Below are 21,656 nucleotides of genomic sequence, written 5' to 3'. Positions count from 1 at the left end.
TGGAATTTCATCATTTTAGGGGCAAGGCCACTTGGCCTTTCGTGTTGTCAATTTTTTGAGGGCACAAAGGCCAAAAGCCAGGGCAGCAAGGCCATAAAATAAAACAATGATTTTAAATCCACGTCCATAATGAATTTAATTTAAGGACTGAGGATGTATAACTGTCTGTGAAATGAATAAATAAAACAAGCTCAAGTAATAATAATGAGTATAATAAGTAATAATGTGATTTATTTCATAGTACTAATAAACCTCATGTGTTTTTAATATATATGTTTTAAAAATAATCTTAAATATTAGGCCTAAATATTTTTGAGTGTACATGATAAACTGATTCACTGAACAAGATCAGCTTACAATTATTTTTGATGTGTTGTTAGATAGCTAACAAACAAACAAACTACAGCAGGGCTAATCAGTTACTATTTCAACTGGGCCACATTTCAAAACCAGATAATGTCGATGGGCCACATTGTTAGCAGCAAGCAAGCGATCCACTTTTTTTTTGCATACATATTGTAACGGACTGCGTGACGTGGTGTTAACTATTATGCTGTCACTGTAAGACATGTTATGTTCATCTAGTTAAAAGGTCTGTTATTGCAGTAACTGAGTTTTCCATGATGTCAGTGAACGTGTCATTGCCAGTGAAGTTGTATGTGTGTGTGTGTAGAGGCTGTGAAGCCTGTCAGTCATGTCAGCTACCTATGACAGTGATTTGTGTGAGATAGCCACTTGTGATTGGCAGAGGCTCTAAGAGGGAGGGCTGTTGTTGTTTCTGCTAGTTCGGGGGGGTGTGTAGTTGGCGGAGAAGTGGGAGATGTTGAAGTGAGCCGCTAATGTTAAGAGCACATTACGAGCAGACAGGTTTGTTCTTTTGGCGTTGGCTACGGCCCACAGTAGCCTGTATTAAGTTTCAGAATAAAGAGCAACGAAACGAGTTCATGCCTCGTAGCTTCATTGTGAAGGGATGCTACAATATACAGGCATGGCCCTCCTCAACATGATGTAGAAACAGAATAAAAAGAGCTATCAATGCACAGAAGCATAATAAGTGACATTAACAGTATCTAATAACACACAGTATCTCTCTACCAGCATCTCCCTCCCCCCTCTCCTCCACACACACACATGCACACACCCCACCTCCTAACGTTTTCCTTATAGGTCAGTTACACAGGATATAGTTTTATACAGTCCATGGCAGCAACAGTCATGTTTACAACAACAAAGTCACAATATAAACTCAATAATATCTCACTGGAATATAAATATTCCTCCTGACATCACAATACTGAGTGAAGAAAGTCACGTTATCTCAGCATGAAGACAAACATCAGTATCAGTCATTCATCCTGCTCTCTGTCCCTCCTCTACTGAGGACGCTCACTGTCTGCAGGTCGGCTGCCTCAGGTACATGTTCAGATAAAGTGTTAGCCTACACACAGACAGCTTTCATTTTAGTTTGTCTTTAACACTTTGCTGTTAGCACCGCGAGCGCGATGTGCTTGTGTCGACCGAGATCATAAATCATAATAGCGCTGAATGAGAGACTGCGGACAGAGCAGAATGAAATATTCTACATGCTGATCACATGTATTGATAAAGTATTGGCTTGGCTGGCAGAGGTTTTATCGCACTTACCCACAGTAACAAGTGCAGCTGTCGTTAACTAGAGTAATCTTGAAGTTATATTCCCTTCATCTGCACCGCGGCCCCACCGCTGCAGAATGATGACACATGAAACCAAAACTTTAAAAAGTAACGCCAATAATGGCGGAGCTTACTATTATTACAGTGTTGATTAAATTTACCTTTGGTTGTTTAATACCGGGTCTCGGTAGCGATCCCTGCCCGGGCGTTTGATGAAGTCTCCTGGTTGGCCGGTGATAGATTGGTGTCAAACTGTCGTTACAGCCCGTCCAAGCGGTTTATGCCAGGCTCACCACTGGTGATGTACGCATCGTCTCATTTGATGTTGCCAGATAAGAATCCAAAATGTCAGCGCATTTTTTTCTCAAAAGACGCGGGTGTCAAAGCCGTGTTGACAGGACAGAGAGACAGAAAACCGCAAAATCACCTGGGGGCAGTGCGGGCGGGGCATCAAGGCCACCGTGGCCTTAGGGCAGATATTTTTTTCTTGTGGCCCTCGTGGAATTCCTGCCCTACTGCCAATATACCCCCCTAAATAATAATAATAATAATAATAATAATAATGCATTTTATTTATAACTCACTTTACATTTGAAAACAAATCTCAAAGTGTCCTACACACATAAATTCCTCTTTGAGCACAAGGACATTTTTGCTCAATACACTGTTAGACGGCCCTCTCTGTCTACAGACCCCGATGCAACAGCTCTGCCTGAACTGCCTATATTTACACCACTGTATCCTACCTGATTATGTCTGCTGCATAGGAGGTAGTCACTAAAAAAAAAATAGATAATTTAGATTATTTAACCTGGGCGAAACTGTTGTGCAGCAGCTGCAGTGAAAAGAGTGCAAATTAAACAAAAATATAACCAATAAAGATTAGCAGTAAGGTGCAAAAACCAAATGCAAATCCTTCTGTTTCTCCTTCAGTGTAGCTTACAATTGAATTTAGTATATGGACAAAAATTAGACAAAAGACTCATTAAACTATGTTAAATATGATTAAGTGTTAAAAAGTCACTATTCTGTAAAATATTGTGTTTTTGTTCATCTTAGAATGAAGACAGAAAACCTCAAAAGTGTTTGCGGTTTTGAAGAATCTGATGCTAATGGAACAGATGCTAGCATTATAAAAGCCCAGCATGCTAGCATCCTACGATAACGTGTATACTGACCGTCGTCTCTCAGTTATTATGATGCTGATAACGTCATTGGCATGTTAGCTGAGCTGATAGCTCTCTGATGATAATTCACTGTCAGTCTGCCAGCTGTGTTGGTGATAAGTGTGTTCAGAAGCTACGTTACCTGAATGGCTAAAGGAGGCCTGTCGGTTGGCCTCATGAATACACAGATCTGCTGTTTCACCCTCAGGAAGACCTCAATCTATTTATCGCTGCGAGTGCTGACACTCTGACCACCGTGCATTTCTGCTCTGTTTGACTCCTCCATCATGAAGTGACTGATAACATGTTCATCGCCTCTTTCCTCCATGTTTCTGCTCTCACGCATTTTTGTTCTATTGTGTCCTGATTTATGTAGAATCTAGCATGATGAGGTGAAGCCGGGTGAATCATGGCCAAAATAAACATTTAATTACACTATAATTTTGTTTTCTTCCTTATTTATCTTTTTCAGCTTGTGCTCAGAGGTCACATCCAGCACCGCTCCACCATCATTTCCATCACTGTCTGCTGCTGTCTGAGGAGGAGGGGACATTAAACACTCCTCACTGTCTTTACTCAGGGACAATACAGCATCCATGATGACCCACTGCTGCTGTCTGAGGAGAAGGGGACTTTAAACTTTCCTCACTGTCTTTACTCAGAGAACACAGTGTCCATGATGAATTGATGATGATGGATTTTGTCATCATAAAACACATTTCATTCAAAGTCAATGAAAAAACAAAAAATGAAACAAACAAACAAAAAAACTCACAGAAATGCCTTGGTTTATCTCTTCACTGTTCCATCAATCACCAACTGTAGTTTGGTTGAAATAAATTCTTAATTCAACCTAAGTGGTTGAACTTAGGTTGACACTTAAGCCCTGTTTCCACTGAGCAGTACGCTACAGTTCAGTTCAGTACACATTTTTTCCATTTCCACTGTGAAAAGTTGTGGATGGTGCCAATGGAACCGTTCCATACCGTCCCCATTTTTGGACCCCCCTCTGCTGGTGTACCTAGCACACAGTTCTGGTACTAAAAGGTGGAGCTAGAAACACTGCAGTCCATTGATTAGTCAATAGAGGACGCTCACTCTGCTCAAGGCTGAGTTGTGGTTGGTTTCATCTAACCTCTGTTCATACATCAGTAAACTATACGTATTAAATGAAAGGATGTTTTGCAGTCTCTTGCAGCAGCTGTAGTCTGAGAAAAAATAACTTCATTCACTGGACCGACTGCCAGAAACTTTTAAGGTGGTGCTCTTACTTGTAATGTTACTCAATGCAAGATCTGACAACATGAATCCATCAGCACACCTTAAATTTCAATATGACAACTTTGACCATTCCATTAGTTTTTATTAGTAATGAGTGGATTATCAAGAGTTTAAAAATATATATTAGTTTTGACTAGATTATGTGAACTGCATATATTCTAATCCTCACCTGGAGAATAAAAAAAAGCCTCATGGAGCATACTTCCTCTGGGGTACGGCAACACTAAACCCCTGCGCTTGCTTGAGAAGGACTAAAATGCACAAACCTGCTATTTTTAAATATCCCATGGAGAGAGACTCTCACTGCAGCCTGTTCTATTTTGTTCTGAAAATGTCAGTGTGCAACATTGTTCTGTGGACGATAAATGAGGTGCCGACTTCTATATGTGTCACCGGTGATGAGGAAACACAGCGAGTCCTGGACGGAGCTGTGAGTGACAACAACCGAGGCCCACATTTAAAAGAACTGTTTGCGATGGCAACGCTTAACAGACCTAGGGTCTAGGTATCATATCTGAAGAGTTACTTTTGGATCCAAAGGTACCATACTGAAAGTGTTTGATGGAAACGGGGCTTTAGAATAAGAACCTGAGCCTGTCAGTGACAAAAACAAACACTTTTAGTGAATGTGGCTGCAGCATTCTCATTCAATACTGGACCCATTTTTAAAAGTGTTGTTCTCATTAGTCAGTTAAACACAAAAACATGTGAAAGTAGTGTCCAGGTTGAAAAATACTTAAGTCTTTAATATCTCTGGACTGAGCCGTTTCCTTTCTGACATGATGTTTTCAGAATCATTTCATTCTATGAAAGCAACTCTTACCTTTCTTGCATTTCACACAGCACACAAGTTTGAACATCCACAACTCCCGTCTCCCTCCAAAGTCCCATACTCCTTCTCCTGCAACTCCACCTCCCTCCAAAGGCCTACTCCCCCCTCCTCCATTACGTCCTCATTACGTCTATTTTCAACATTGTCAAGGTAACGTTAGATACACGGAAGAGGACAGCGAGTGTAACGTTACAACCAACACAGTCAAAGGCAACCCCGGAGTTTTAAAACTCAACCGGAGTCAGTGATGATTGATGAGTTTTAGAATAAGGTTACAGTGCTAACGTTACATAGTAGCGTTAACGTTACTAGTAGGTGGAAACGCACAAGGAAGATAACGTTAATGTTTCAGAGGCTATGCTACAGAAGGCTAATTAGCCATTAGCAACTGGGTGCTGTGTTGTCATATAATGTTCTGAACTGAACTTCTTTATTTTTCTTATGCGTAGCACAAAAACGCATATCGCATATTTCACATATCCCAGGCAAAAAGAAACAAATCATTTAAAAACAATTTGTGCAACATAGAAGAAAGAACATGAAGTGCAATAGTAAGATGAAAAGGGTCGACATTTCACAGTCAAAAACTCCACATCCTGAGAGCAGAACTGGGAGATCCTCTTCACATCACAGCACCATGAATTGTTTGTGTATATTGCAGGGGTGTAACGGTATATGTATTTGCATTGAACCGTTTCGGTACAGGACGTCCGGTTCATTGCAGAGGTGTACACAGGTGAGTTCCCACACGAGCATAATAAGTGGCAGAACGGAAGCTTCGTTTACGTTTGTTTACTATCCGCCTGCAGTTACACGTGCAGCCTCTGGTTATCTGATGTCATGGCTACCGCTAATGCTACCGCTGGCGAGAAACCAGAGCTTGAAGACTTTCCCTTGTCGTCAAAGTCTCCGGCTTGGGAACACTTCGGCAACATTGCAACAGACAAAGACAAGTGGACAAAACGACAGCAGTGTGCTGACATTGTTCTGTTATCGGGTACGTTTCTGGCAACACGACAAACATGCTAACTCATTTGAAAGGGCACCACCCGCGTGTGAATATCTCTGCTACAAGAAAAAAACCGACCTTAGTGCAAACACTGCTGACTTCGGCATTCAAGCAGCCTCTCCCTGGCAATTCAGATCAGGCCAAAGCTATAACAACTGCCATCAGAGTTTTTATAGCAGTGGATCTAAGACCATATTCAGTTGTTGAGAACGCCGGATTTTTTGGGAACAAGCAAAATCTGCTGTTGCCCAAGACTTGTCAAAGTCATATGCAGTAGCACTCACGACTGATGGATGGACATCCAGAGCTAACGAGAGCTACAAAACGGTGACTGCCCATCACATCACTCTTGAGTGGAATATGGTAAGTTGTGTTCTGCAAACGCGGTCCATGTATGAACAACATACCAGCGCAAATCTGGCAGAGGGACTAAAAGAGACAGTGTTGGAGTGGAAATTGGAGAGGCCAGGAACAACAATTACAGTCACAACAGACAATCAAAGGAATATTGTCAATGCAGTGAGTGAAGCTGGACTGGGCCCCCAAATTGGGTGTTCTGCTCACACTATTAATATAGCTTCACAGAAAGCAACATGTCTCAACAAAATGTCCAGACTGCTTGGTAAAGTGAGAAGGATTGTGTCTTTCTTTCATTGTAGCCCAACAGCTGCGCACATATTGGAGAGCAAACAGGAGATGCTTAATGTACCAAAACACACCCTTATTCAGGACGTCACCACCCGCTGGAACTCAAGTTATGTTAAGCTTCAGAGGTACCTTGAGCAGCAAGCAGCAGTGTACTAGGCACTGACAGAGAAGGCTCTCAAGAAGAAAGATATCACCACATTGTCTGACCAGGATGTGAGGATGGCAGAGGAGGTAAGTGAGGTCCTTAAGCCACTAAAAACTCTCACAACACTGATAAGCACTGAAGCTACACCTTCAGCACCTATGATCCTGCCCCTCAAAGCCACAGTTCTCCACTCTATGGAACCCAATGAGGGAGACAGTGCAACTGTGACCCAAGTCAAGGCTGCCATCAGAGAAAACCTGGAGGACAGGTACTCTTCTTGTCAAGACTTCCTCCACAAATGCACAGCGCTTGACCCGAGGTTCAAAGCCCTTGTAATGCCTGTCGTGACAGGATCTACAACAGCCTCACCACAGAGATTGTGGCCATGGAAGAAGAGGTATTGTAATCATTTTCATGTGCATAAAATGTCTTTGGCGGCCCGGTGGTGTGGTAGTTAGCACTCTCGCCTCACAGCAAGAGGGTTGCCGGTTCGATCCCGGGCGTGGGAGCCCTTTTGTGTGGAGTTTGCATGTTCTCCCCGTGTCAGCGTGGGTTCTCTCCGGGCACTCCGGCTTCCTCCCACAGTCCAAAGACATGCAGATTGGGGACTAGGTTAATTGATAACTCTAAATTGTCCATAGGTGTGAATGTGAGCATGAATGGTTGTTTGTCTCTATGTGTCAGCCCTGCGATAGTCTGGCGACCTGTCCAGGGTGTACCCTGCCTCTCACCCGATGTCAGCTGGGATAGGCTCCAGCCCCCCCGTGACCCTCAAGAGGATGAAGCGGTTAGAAGATGAATGAATGAATGAATGAATAAAATGTCTTTTTCACTGATCATTTTGAAACAATTAATTGCTAGTGTCAGTAGTATTCATATTAAATATTTATACATTTTTGGGGTATTTTATTTTACAGAGTGAGGAGGCCACAGGGGCAACAGCAGCAGGTTCATCCCCAGAGACAGGACACCCAGAGGCAACTGAATCATCTCCTCCTGTCAAGAAGTCAGCAATGGCTGAACTGTTTGGTGAGCTCTTCAAGACGCAGGTGGGAAACAAGGCTACTTTGCAGCTGGTGAAGGAAGAGGTTGCCGCATACAAGGCAGCGAGCTGTATTTCATTAGACTCTGACCCACTTCTATGGTGGAAGACCAATGAGCCCATATATCCCCTAACTGCCAAGTTAGCAAAGCGCTACTTCACCATACCCGTTACCTCTGTCCCTAGTGAGAGGGTATTTTCAACCACTGGGGACATTGTGACAGCCAGCAGATCTGCCCTTACTGTAGACAATGTGGACAAGTTAATCTTTCTGGCAAAAAACATGAAGGTTGAATTAAACTGAACAGGGCTACATGCTGGAACTGTTAATGCTGCACTTTGGACAATATGGAAGAATTAATGTCATTCTTAAAAAAGGAAAGGAAATCTGATCACACTAATATGCTTGAGCTGTTAGTGCTGCACTTTACACATGGAAAAGTTTTGTTAATCTGCGCCAACAAGCTGAGAAATTTATTTTTATAAGATTTTATATATTTTTTGTTTATTTGAGAATATTTTATTTATTGGAAAGCTTATTTTATATATATTTTGTTTATTTGATATTTTATTTAACTCATTACCAGCACTTTGCAGCAGTATTCTATTTTTTTATTTTATTTTTATATTTTGTATAATGTTACAATTACATTTGACTAAAAAATGTGTAAACTGTTGATGTTTACAAAAGTTCCTAATAAACAACAAGCAAATTTATGTTTTGCATTTTGTTCCCATACTGTACCAAAAATTAACCAAAATGTGACCTCAAAACCGAGGTACGTATCGAATCGTGATTTTTGTGTACCGTTACACCCCTAGTATATTGCCAGACCATCACCACGGAGCTTACCAGATGATGCAGCCTCCCTGTCCGCTCTATGTAGTGTTAGCCCCGTTAGCTCAACACCTGAGTCTGATATGTTACCATTCATCCATGTCTCAGTGAATACAAGGACACAGCATTCCCTCACTCCTTGGTTAGTGGATCTCCACAGTTGGATGTAATCCATTTTTGTGTCCAGCAAGCGGACGTTCGCCAGAAGGCCGCTGGAAACAGCTGGTTTGATGGGGTTAACTCTTAGCCTAGAGCTAACCCCTCCGCGCTTCCCCCGCTTCCGCATCCTGTCACAGTGCTGTTGGCGTCTCCCCGTCGGGACAGCTCCATGCGAAACCACGGTCATCTCAGGGCTAGCTCGACGTAGCAGGCCAAGCTTGCTACACATCCTGAGCTCTCTCGGTTGTAGCGTTAGATCTCTGCAGTTTCTAATGTCTGTTAGAAACTCGCGACTGCATTGCACTGAATAATTCACTTATTGTTGCACCGTGTTTACCTCACCGGTGTACGCAGAGGCTGCCACAAGCATTGATCGTGCCGCCATGTTGATTCAAACTTAGAGGCAAACAAAAAATACCTGTCCAGCAGAAACTCTGCGACCATCTCGTCCCTTTTCAGCTCAGGATGAAGCTGCATCAGTCTTCGCCATCGCTCGAAAGCAGAGCTGATGTTGACCCAAGTTTTGGCTCTTGCAGCATCGAGTTCTCTCTGAGTGTTAGCTTTTTCTGCTATATTCTTTCTTTTGCCAACTGGTTTCCCAGTTGGAGCGGCTGAAAGTGGAAGCGGCGGTCCGCATTTGTCTGCCATTGTTACGGAGAAAAGCTTATATCCACAAGCGTCCCTCCCCCGGGGGGAGATGTTACGCAAGCGGTTACCTCCGTCGGAGGTATCCACGTGGGGAAGACAGACATGACGCTCGACCAATCATTGCATTCAGTTCGAATGCAATTATTGGTTGGAGTTTTCTTACAACCATATGAGAATGGTATAATTATGAGTTTTTATCTCTGGTGGAATTCACTTACATTTTAGTGTGCCATCAGCTTATTAATAGCATTTTAACCTAAAAAAAGAAAAGCGTAAAATTTCCAGAAAGGCACGTGTTGCTTTAAGTGAGTTTTACTGAAGAAGGAGACAAAAGATCTGTGGGCTAACAAGTGTTTTGTTAGTTGTGAACTGATTGATTGAATGAATTAATTCTGCCACAAAATGTCACCTTGTCCAATGTCTTCTCATAGGACTCGTATGATATCCCATGAATTTGCATCCCACAAATGATGTTATGTTCTTAACATACCGTTATGTAATTAACATAAAGTTACAGATATTAGGGTTAGAAAAAGAAACATGGTGAGGACATCTCTTAGCATGCTTTCAGACCTAGAGTTGTCTTGCTTTGGTCTGAATCAGGGACTAATTTTGTTTTCTCAATTTTCTCACCGCAGCATTTACAAGCTGAACAGATCAAATGCCTTGCTCGAGAAAGCTGCTCTTGATTGATCAGGATTTCCATGCAGGAAAGATCCAGGAAATAAACAAAACATTGAAGAGTACACTTGCAAAATGAATGTGACACTTTCTAATGTCACAATGGGGACACAACTACATGGGTTGATTTTAGCGTTGGTCAACTTGTACTATATCACATGCATTGTTCATTTTAGGCAAACCATACAGTTTGAAAACCAGACGCGCCTCCAACTAGAAAACAATGTTTTGATGCATGGGATGTGCTGAATGTGAATATTAAGGCAGTGCAGGAGGAGGCGCACATTAAAAATCCTCCAGGACTGTAACATGCTCATGTTTAACCCAAACAATGCATAATGCAACTGCAGTTGGTTCAAATAACTGGACCGAAACCACCCCTTCAGGAAGGTCTCAATCCAGTTGTTTTGGTGATTGCTGTGTTCACACCTGCCCAAACAAACTGTACTTAGAGGGCAAACAAACTTGAGTTCGATTGAACCGAACCAAACAGGGCAGGTGTGAAAGCACCCTTAAAATTATTAAATGTTCATTTAGGGTTCACACAGATCCGAACACATGATTCCACTGGAAAGTCCCGGGCGTAAGTTCTGTGTTTTGTGACCCATCCACCACCACTCCGTACAACCACTTGGGACTGCTTTCTTGTTAAGTGCCATTAGGGCATTGGCCACATGATTTCAATCTTTAAAAATACGTGGTGTATGTACGTATTTCTGTGCATTGCTTTTAGGAGGAAAACATACAAAAAATTTGTGACAACAGCCTGCCTTGTTAACTGCTGGTGAGAGCAAGCCTCCTGTGCTTCCTGTTCTGATCTCTTTCTGGGCAGAAAAACATCACACAAAGTGAAAAGAGCTCCTGCACAGAGCTGAGCTTTACGTCCTGCTGGAGTTTCAGGAGTTAACAATCAACAAAATAACTTTATTGATTGAAGCTCGTCATTAGGCTCATAGCTCCCTGCTGTTAACATGCAAGCCTGTCGTCCTGGAAACAGGACGTTTACTGCCTTGTGTTTAAGGAAGTGTAAAGTCTTCAATTGTTTCCTGCAGTGATTCTGATTTAATTGAGTGCAATTTACAGACTTCACACTGATTCTTGCAACTCTTACAAAGTGAACTTTAACTCTAGAAAAAAACAGAATCTAATAAACATTAAAGGCTGATTTGTGAAAATTACAGCCATTCATGTCAACTTATAGCTGAACCAGTGCTACAGTGCAGAGCTGTGTCCTTGCTAAATGTCATTTTACTTACAAATGCATAAAGCTCACAGCTCTGTTAGAAACACGCATCACTGCAGTGATAAATAATAATAACCTTCATATAAAAACATGAACTTGGGGTCAACTTCCTGGCTCTTTGTGGATTTAACTTTTGATTAAAAAACACTTGGATCTATCATTTATATCCATTTCAGTCTGTCTCACAGTAAAATATGTTTAAAGCTTTTTCACTGATTATCTGTGAACCTGCAGCTTCTTGACTGTTTGAAAAAGACCCAAAATCACTTCCTGTTCTTTCAAAAGTGCGAGCTGATTTTATTTTGTGTGATCAATCAGTGAAATGAGAGCACTGTTTTTTTCTAAGTGCTGCTTATCTTGTTTTGGATCCAAAGCTCCCCATCTTCAAGTAAACTTGTTTTTCTCGCCGCCAGAGGTTTCAAAGAGCGGGAAGCTTCTGCTAAACGGGGCCAGTGCCTGTCAATCAAACCTGCAACGCCACAGCGTTGTGAAAGAAAGGAATGCACCTCTGGATTGACACCTGCAATTGTGGCTTTTGTGAAGGTGTTGTGTTTGGTCCTGACGAGGCGTCTTGAGCTGCCTGACACTTTCAATTAGGAGCTGAACGAGGAGGAGGAACGCCGCCGGAATAAAAGTCATCTCATCCCCTGTGCCCCGTCTCTCTGCTCATTAACCCGACGCTGCTGCTTAAGATGTGTTTGGAAATTCAATAGCTGAGAGGATAATGGGCAGGTTAGTGCACGCACAGACACACACACACACATACACACACACACACAAACACACACACACACACACAATGTTGTTATGAAATTGTGTTCAGTGAAGGTTTTATTTACAGGTACTTAATTTGCTGTTTGTGCAAAATACCCAGATAGCACACATACATCTGGCCAATGTCGACCTAAGGACGACACATCGGCCCATAATTTATAACGTCTGACAAGCGTTGGCCGAATGGGCGGATATCGTCAAATTTAATACTCTTTTGTCCCAGCTCATCAAACGTCTCTGTTATGTCGGCTTTGGGTCGGCCCATACCTGCCCACATACGGAAGTCGCCACAGAAGGCGGAATTTCATCTCCGCGGTCTTTGTTTGGAACTGAGCTCACAGGTCGCAGCATCTCATCGCAGTTGGTTTCAGGTAAGCTAATTGGAATAAATTGGCAGAAAATAGCTATGTTGTTTATTTTCTGACCGTTAAAAGAGGTTCCTGGTGAGTGGTGAGGCTCGACTGGTTGTATATAGCTTAGCACAGGTCCCCACCAGCTAACGTTATCTTTAGTTAACTGTTAGCTAGTTTAGCTCATGTTAGCTAACACGCTACAACTGTGGTGTTTTCATTTTATTTTCCCTAGTTGACGTTATCTGCTTATCTGGTTATCGTGAGCACTCGTTTTAGGGTTAAAAGTGGAAGTGCCTGGAGCTGCCACCCGTGGTCTCGGGCAGGGCTCGAGACTTAGGATCCCCTCATAGTGAAGTTTAAGGATGCCTTCGGTATGTTGTTAATGTGATTTTATGGGCAATTTATCAGTGGAGGTCTCCTCCTCTGCAAAGCAAACTGACCCGGTGGCTACAGGTAATAGCGCAGTTTTGAAACCACTGTTTTTCCGAGATGAAGGACTGATTGTTGACCTGCTTTTAACAGTTAATGTCAGCTCAGTTTGTGTCTGATCTTTGAGACCAATATTCATAGTTTTTGTAGACAGCTGGATAATCCGCACATTTCCTCCTCTCCAAAACAATCGGATCCTGTTATTTAACCGTTTCAACACTAAATTAAGCAGTGACGGACCCAAAGCCTTCAATCTGGCTAAAAGACAGTTAAAATGCTAAAAAATAAATACAGTGGTGAAGTTGGGATTTGTTTCTTGAAGTTACGTGCTTATCGTCTTTTCTGTCTCTTGCAGGCTGCCAGGAGAAGCGGACTGGCCATCAGATATTGTTTGTGGAAATTAGAAAATAAAGTTTCTCAAATTGACTTTTGTCTCTTCATTGTGCACACTTACACAGGAAATAGGGTAACAGTTAGCTATTTTTGAATGTCAGCATTGATTTCTCACATTGGATGGTGAAATATTTCTAGTTTGAAAGGTCCAACCTAAATGAATAAAGGTCGTAGTTAACGAAGCATATGAATATTAATACACAGTAGAAGGAGCGCCCACTGAGCGTAGCTTCTTTTATTGATCGTTTGAATGTCGTCTGGTGGTCATTTTCGATTGCAGGCCGACGTCTCGGCAATGTATTGCCAATGAGCAAACGCTCTCCCTGCTACGTCTTAACGATCTAAACTTGATATATCAGGCTGGCGCCGGCCAGATGTATGTGTGCTATCTGGGTAGCAAAAGTTTCCCCTTATTAAAATTGATTATAATCTAAAGTAGAAGGTAAATACTTGAATTCAGTGTGCTATAAATGCACCCAAAAAATATCCTGATATTATTTAGATAGGGGGAAATGTCAGTATATTTGTGTGTGTTATTTACAACAAGTCTTCCAACCGAAACAACCACATAGTTCATATGTTCCTACCCTCCCAGCACGATTAGGGCTGAATGTCGGTACTCGATAACTTTAAGGTATCGACTGAAATAACCCAGTACCAGGTAGCAACAAAACCTCTCCAGTCAACCAATACCTGCATTCAGTCCTTTTTGTGGCGTGGGTCTGATCCTGGAGCGTCCTCACTGCCTGTCACATAAGCAAAATAACTGTTGCTGCCGTCTCCGGAGCTGCTCTACTGTTGGTGAATGGTCAGTTCAACATCTGCCTGTTTAGCTAACAGGGCTAACATCCAACACTGAGCCATGTAACAGTCTCAAAAAACTCACACTAAATTGCTTGAGTATGTCCTTAATCCCCATGATAACATCAGCCATGTAATGCTAACAGTTAGCTCTGTATGTGTGCAGCAAGCAGGCCAGCCATTAGGCGTTCCCTGGCCAGATGAGATATATAATCCCTCCAGCGTGTTCTGGGTTTGCCCTGGGGGCCTCCTACCAGTGGGACGTACCCAGAACACCTCCAGCGGGAGGCACCCAGGAGGGTCCTGATCAGATGCCTGAACCACCTCATCTGACCCCTTTCGACATGAAGGAGCAGCAGCTCTACTCTGAGCTCCCTTTGGATGTCTGAGCTTCTCACCCTATTTCTAAAGGCCCTGACACACCAAAGCGGACGGTTGGCCGTCGGTCAAAGTTGGGCTGTCGCCCTAGTTTTTGCAGTGTGTCTCGCACCGTCGGCACTTCGGCGGCTTTTCGGCCGATTGAGCATGTTGAATCAGCGGCGGAGCTTGTCGGTGAGAGAGATCACTCTGATTGGCTGATTCACTCGCCCCTGTAGCGAGTGAATCTGCCTGTAGTGAAACCAGGACTAACCGGTGCTTCCTCCTCAGGCTCCACTTCACTCAGCTGCCCGACAGACCCACTGTTTCTTCCCACTTTAACCTGAATAACAAACTGGGGCTAGCTGGGAGGCTAGCGGAGTGTTAGCCACAGCATGACCGGAGGGTAGCACAGCCAGTTAGCCTCCGCTAGCCTCCCAGCTAGCCCCGGCTCTCTGTTTGGATCCAACCGGAGCACTGAGCCCCGGTTTGTTATTCAGGTTAAAGTGGGAAGAAGCAGCGGGTTTGTCGGGCAGCTGAGTGAAGCTAAGTGAAGTGGAGCCTGCGGAGGAAACACCGGGACCGTCTGGATGTAATAGTCTGTGGAGGTGCTGTGGTGCTCGGCTGCACAGATAGGAAACCCCTCGGCCGACAGGATGTACCACTCTCTCACTCCGCTGCTTTGTTTATCTCATGCATTCCTCAGACTTCTGGTTTCCCTTTTGGCGTTATTTCCTCTCACGCAGGTGCAGAACGTACGTGCTACTTGGCCGTCGGATGTAGTCTTTGTAGTGTGTTAAAATGCAACTGACACAGGGCGACGTGAGGCGATGTAGACGAATCAACAGTTGGCTTTCGTCGCTGCTAGTTCTTTGATGCCGGTTTGGTGTGTCAGTACCTTAAGGCTGAGCCCAGACACCCAACAGAGGAAACTCATTTCAGCTGCTTGTATCCGTGACCTCGTTCTTTTGGTCATTAACTATAGCTCATGACCACAGGTGAGGGCTGGGATGTTGATGGACCAGTAAGTTGGTCGTCTTTTCTTTAGGGGGACATAAAGTCGGTCCAGCTCCCACACAGGACAGGACAGGAACAGGAACAACTGTGTGTTTACCTTGTAGTTTCTGCAGGTGGGGTTGAAGGCGTTGGTGCCACAGGCGAACAGTGTCTCGTCGTTTCTGGGCACCAGCACTTTGACGTAGTTGTAGCACTCGTCCTGAAACACAAACAAAAAAAATGTCTTCACAGGATGAAACGTCTTCAGTGTGCTTGTTTTACTGAAGCTGTGAGAGTCTTTCTAATTTTATCTTTAGTGTCACTGAACTTTAAAGAAAAAAAGTCAGTCATTTATCATGTCTGTCAGGGATGAAATGTTTCCGAAAATAGTTTAGAATGACTGCTTGTCACTAATCTAACAAAATGTGTTTGAAAATATCTACATATGTGATTCTGTATTTTTAAACCATCCATAAACATAAGCCACAAATGAAACAGAGAGTAAGAGCATAGGAAAAGAAAAGGATATAAGGTAAAGGAAAAGGAGCAGAGACACAATGTGGAAACAGAAGAAGGAACTCACGCTGTTCTTCCCTCTGACCGTACACTTGCTGACATCTTTGGAGCGCCACGTCAGCTTCTGAAACACAGGAAGAGGACGTGCTGGATGTAATCTGGTGTGACACTTGCTTGTGAAAGGTGTAATTTACTCAGAGCATGCTCACATTAAGAGCTTTGATGATGAGATATAAATACAATCGCTCTGGTGAGGAGGAGTATGAGTCATAACTGACTGCACAAACACCTGAAGATAATCAGTGAGCAGTTACTCAGGACAGGGTTAAAGTCAGCTGGGAAGTTCAACATGTTTGTTTCTGAACACATGCAAATAATCATGTTGAAACTAGGAAGCCTTCTTCACTTTCAACATGCTTGTTGGTCATTGGCTGTAGTCTTCATGGTATGTTCAAGTGCCACTTTTCGCAGAGACACAGGCAACGGTAAGCCTCTGTCACCACTAGTTCTTTGTCAGTTTAATGTGTTTTTGGAAAAGCATAAAAACATGGACGCCTCGTAACAGCCAGTCATTTGAGGTAATTACTCCAACATTTCATGCTTGTAGTGTTATAATGTTAATGCACAGTATTTTAAACCCTCACATGACTGTAACTGTACAAGTATTGCCAGTTGGTCAACGATCTGAACGCCTGTGAGTGATGAACATTTCTACCATACATCTGACATGAAATGAATGTGGCATTGGCCGATAATGTTCTCTGACATTCAGGAAAAATATAAGTTCCGGAACTTTTTGTGATACACCTTCATGAGGATAATAGTGAAGAGTATTTCCATCTGAGAGAGAACATATACGGAACTAAGATTACAGTCTATCTTAGTTTGGAAGGGAAGTATGTTAATTTTGATGAGAACATGAGTTCATTATAAAATCAAATATCCTTAAAGAAAAAATATACAGACAGACAGAGACACTGAAAGGCAGAGGATGTGATGTGGTCCTCAGCCGGATCACTGATAACGAGAGTAACATCTCACATCAAAGAGCTGCTGTAGGCCATCCCACAATACACCGGGAGGCCCATTACTGTCAGGGTCCACCCTGTAACCTCCTCTCTTTGATGAGGACGAGGTGTGCAGATCAAAGGAAGCGTGTCTTTTGTGCCGGAACATTACGAGCTGCTGGAGTTTTTGATATTTACGGAGTCTAAAAAGTAAAGAGGATCTTTTGCTGCACTGTCAGCCGCCATGTTTGATGCTGCTCTCGACGCTTTGAGGGAAAGAGTCTTATGTAAGACCAAATCACAGAGAGGAGCTGCAGCACAGACAACTCTCTGTGAGGTTCAGTCAATATAGACAGTGACATTATTAAAAAGAAGCTCCAAACTAAATCTGAAGCCGTATTTTTATATTAACTTTGAACAATATCTGCAGAATCAGGTCCTTTCGCACATGTAGAACTTTGTGAGACTTGTTCTCTACAAAGTTACACTCTACCTACTAGAAATACTATGTTTAGATCAGGCGAGGACATAGACTGTACATAAAGACAGACAACATGCCAGCTCCTCGAAAGTGAAGCCAAAACGTGTGGATTGCCCCTTGGTGGCTGTATTATACGTCATAAACCCCTCCCCCTCCATGTAAGCAGATGGGACATGAACCAAGCAAAAAAAAAAATTGAAGTACACATTGAAGAAATTTCCCCCAAAGATGATTTTAGTCATTTTAGGTCTTTCTTATCACGCTGATGTTTGCTTTTCTAATAAGTTTGTTTTTAATTAGTTACTTGATGCTAAAAAACTGGGGTTTGATATAATGACTGACAGCTGTGGAAGCCAATCAGCATGCGTTCAATGGCGCTTCTCACAATAGGTCAGGCAGTGTATGGGCGGGAACTTAATAGACCCTTTTAGAGCCGACCCCACAATGATGTAATTTTATTAGCTGGAGGCAAAACCTGCCTCTCCACCACAGGGCTGTAGGCTACATATCATGATCATTCGTAGCCACACTCGTAGCCAAAAAAGACGTCATAGGCCCGGCCTGGCCCGTACTCTGAGCTGTTGGTAACTTTTGAGCCTGAGGCCTGCCCGAGGGCTGGGCCAGCCCGCGGGCTCGGGGGCTTTCTGGCTGACCTTTAAGTGGTGGTGCTAGTTCTCGAGTCTCGCCTGAGTTGCCATGTAAACACAGCAGCCTGCAGGGCAGGCTAACTGACCACGGTGAGAAATGATGCTATAAAAGTGGAGTGAATTTTCAGTTTTCAAGTCAATTTTGTATGCCACGGCTTCAGGGCACTTGGATTACGACAGATGAGCCGTTCTGATGTTTTTGAAATGCATTAGCGGAGTTTTATTACACTTTGAAAATGTGGGTTCCATGCATTTTAAGTGTAGCTGTTATTCCGGCTAGCTGTTATACTCCGATACCCCGAACAAGTTTTGTGGATTAAAAAACTACACTGGACTTCTTGTCGGCATGAGGGTGAGTAAGTAATGTCTGTATTTTCATTCTAAAGTGGCCATATCCTAACGCTGAGGACGGCTATGAGCTGAAACGCGTCCGTTTGACTGCTGCTGTGCAATCCACTATATTAAAAAGTATTATACTTATTAGTGAGTGCTGTCGGGTTTTTCTGCTTAGCTGTAATTTTTTGGACCATCACCCAATTACACTTTGAGACTTTTGAGTAAGCACGCCGAGTTTGCTGAAGACTCATCTCCATACACAACAGTACTAGCCAGCTGGCAGTGTCCTCCCCAAGATGGCGGCGACATTGACTCTTTGCCAAACCCTTCACCCTAAAGGCAGATTTATACTTGTGTGTCAGCTCTTACGCACGTGACATACACCGTTGTGAGCATTTATACTTGTGTAGTTGTGTGTCTGTGTCACTATGCAATTACACCTCCAAAACACTAGTTGGGTTTCTGTGAAGAGCTGTAAAGTTTAGCTGATTCAAAACACACATTAAACATGGCTTAATAGAGACAATTTCAAACACAAGTACACAAATCGGCTCTATTATAACTTGCAGCATTCACAGACAAGGCACTTACATTTTCCCAGCAAACACAACATGCTAATGTTATTAACACGGGCCTATGGCATTTGTGTGGAGATAGTGGAGATTTACTCTACTCATATGAAGCCAGGATAAATCACACACAGGACTTACAATGCTATTTTGTGGAGGCTTTATTGTCTTAAAAATGTATTGTTTCTTATCTGTGAAATAAATAAAAGCTTTGTTTCCACTGAGGGAAATGGTTTTCAGCTTACAAAAACAGACAGTAGGTCTGCATCAGTGGCATTTCTGGGGAGGTGCACGTCAGGCTACGGCGTAAGGTATGCTGTTAATTCAATGCAGAAGTATAAATCCCACTTAAGAAAGACTGTCAAATCATAACTTAGCAACCATACATGTTAGCATTTGTATTTTTCCACATGTTGAAGTATTGTACACAAGGTTTCCAAAACCAACACACAAAATGTCAGGACCAACACACAAAATGTCAGGAATGAATTTAAATTGTTTTAAATTTGTTAAATGTGATTGTCGACTCTAAAGTAACATTAGCATGCCTGGCTAATGAGTGTACTATCTACAGTAGTATACCAGCATTACTCTGAAAGCCCAGAGTTGAGGCCTTTGCACACCAGGTCCGTATTTTTCATTTAAAATCGTCGCACCTTTAAAAAAATAAATACGGCTGTGTCAATCACATTTCCATGCAGACTCTGAAATCTTTGTCTGTGGTTTTCGGAACACATTTACATCTGTCAAAAGCCTTTAGAAATCTGTCTGAACAAAAATGACTTAAGAAAATGTGGTGTAACCTCTGGCACACAAGAATACATAACAGGAGAGAGGAACAGGACAGAAGTAGACAACAATAAAATGAAGTAGAAATACATGGAAGCAAAGTCCTTCTGGAAATCTTCCACAACAAAGAGAAGGGAACATTACTCTATCCAGAAACACACAAAAGCAATGATTATGCTTACAGCAAAGTGTAATTTAGTAGTTGCACAGCATCATTTCATAACTGAGGCAGCTGTGGTGCCAAATGCAAGACCCAGGTAGAGAATGGCGACAGACAGGAAGGTACCTGCAGTGGAGAGAAGCAAGGAAGCAAATGTGGCGAATAAAGAGTATGATAAAACCCATCGCACTCAATGTGCAAGGTTACTGTGTGTACGATTTTTATAAGATGACACAGACTTGTTGTCCAAACGCCTTTACAGGTTATGTGAGGAAACTCAGGACTGAAACATTCACCGTGTGGGAGTCAGTCCTTGATGATAATAGAGTTTAGGCTAATGTTAGCTGCTCTCTCCTGATCTTTATTGGATATAGAGTGTCTACCTGAGATTACTTTGTATAGCTAATTGATAAGTCCTCATCCTATAAGCCTTTTCATTAAGTGGCTTGCCTGCAGCTGTCACTGTTACATTGTGTAAATGCAGAGCTAAAATGGAAATAATTGTATAGGGATTAGGCTTGTGCCAATTTCCGGTTTAACCGGTTCGGTCCGGTTTAAGAGCTCCACTCGGTTTAATTCACGTTAACCGGATAAACCGGAGGAGAAAAAAAAAACAAAAAAAAAAAACAAAAACTTTTCACATCGGCGGCATGTCAAGGGACTATATTCAACTTATCTTGCATTGTAACATGCATTATGACAACTTAATAAGGTTTAGGAGCCTACAAGTGTTTTGTTTAGTTTGTCTCAGAGGCTTCAGAGGGACTCCACAGCTCCGCTCAGCTCAGTTGTCTGCTGCTGCTGCGAGAGATCAAATTTCATTGGGGGCGGGGAAAAGTGCAAGGGAGTCAGCAGTCATTCAGTTTGTTGCCCTAGTAACCCGTTTCCACTGAAGAAGTTCCTGGTACTATTTGGGGGGCTGGAACTACTACAGGAACGTCCTCTCGCTCGGCCATCTCAACCACCGTGTCTCCACTGAGAGAGCGGAGTCGGAGGAAGGTTCCTTGGTGTCCTTCTGCATCTTCTTCTTCTTGTGTAAACTTGTGTGTATTGGCGGTTAATACTGCATTACTGCCACCTAGTGGATTGGAAGTGCATTACACCTATAATAGGCTTTTATTGGGAAAAATAGCTTAAATGTGACACCCAGTGCTAAAATTAGGTATATAATTCGATATATCGGTTCGGTTGGATATTTGGCTTGAAATCAAACCGGTTGGAAAATTTTCAAACCGGCACAAGCCTAATATGGATATATTCCTCTATCTCTGTGGTTCAGAGGTCGGCAAGGTTTAGCAGTTTGTAAGGAATCTTTGTTCGCTCTGAAGCCCATGATTCTGAAGCTCGAAGAGTCCACAAAATGTTCCAGAAAAAGTTCCATTTCTTCAATGGATCTCTCCCAAACCAAAGCAGAATGACATCATCAGATTTGCTTTGTCTTTTTTGGACTACAGGGGCTTTAAAAATATGAGTCGTTGGAACAGTGGCGTGCCACCAGAGCTGTGTCCCATCTGTCTACCTGGAATCGACATTTATGTTTTCTAGAAGCAACAAACCAAAAATAAACAGTTTAATATAAAATTTCACCCACCAGCTGAGGTACAAACTCCTCCGAAGCTGTCGTCAGGTTCACTGCAAACACATGATCCCTGAAGAGTTCAAAGCACAGAGTCAACATGCAGAGTCACACCTCAGGAAATACA

General features: G+C 42.7%; 1 protein-coding gene across 2 annotated transcripts in view; it reads right to left on the bottom strand.

Annotated features, from left to right (window-relative positions):
• LOC117263568 (semaphorin-6D-like) overlaps positions 1–21,656 on the bottom strand; it is a 501,073-nt gene that overhangs the window by 216,432 nt on the left and 262,985 nt on the right. For both annotated transcript variants that reach the window (XM_078176102.1, XM_033637073.2), the window contains exons 6-8: positions 21,545–21,602; positions 16,032–16,088; positions 15,567–15,668 (exon numbers count right to left, since the gene is read on the bottom strand). In XM_078176102.1, the coding sequence (XP_078032228.1) occupies positions 15,567–15,668; positions 16,032–16,088; positions 21,545–21,602 (217 nt within the window). The remainder of the gene's footprint in view (positions 1–15,566; positions 15,669–16,031; positions 16,089–21,544; positions 21,603–21,656) is intronic.

This window comes from Epinephelus lanceolatus, chromosome 16 (assembly GCF_041903045.1).
Source record: "Epinephelus lanceolatus isolate andai-2023 chromosome 16, ASM4190304v1, whole genome shotgun sequence".
Lineage (NCBI taxonomy): Eukaryota > Metazoa > Chordata > Actinopteri > Perciformes > Serranidae > Epinephelus > Epinephelus lanceolatus.
The sequence above is the reverse complement of the archived record's forward strand: the minus strand, read 5'-3'. Positions and strand labels throughout refer to the sequence as shown.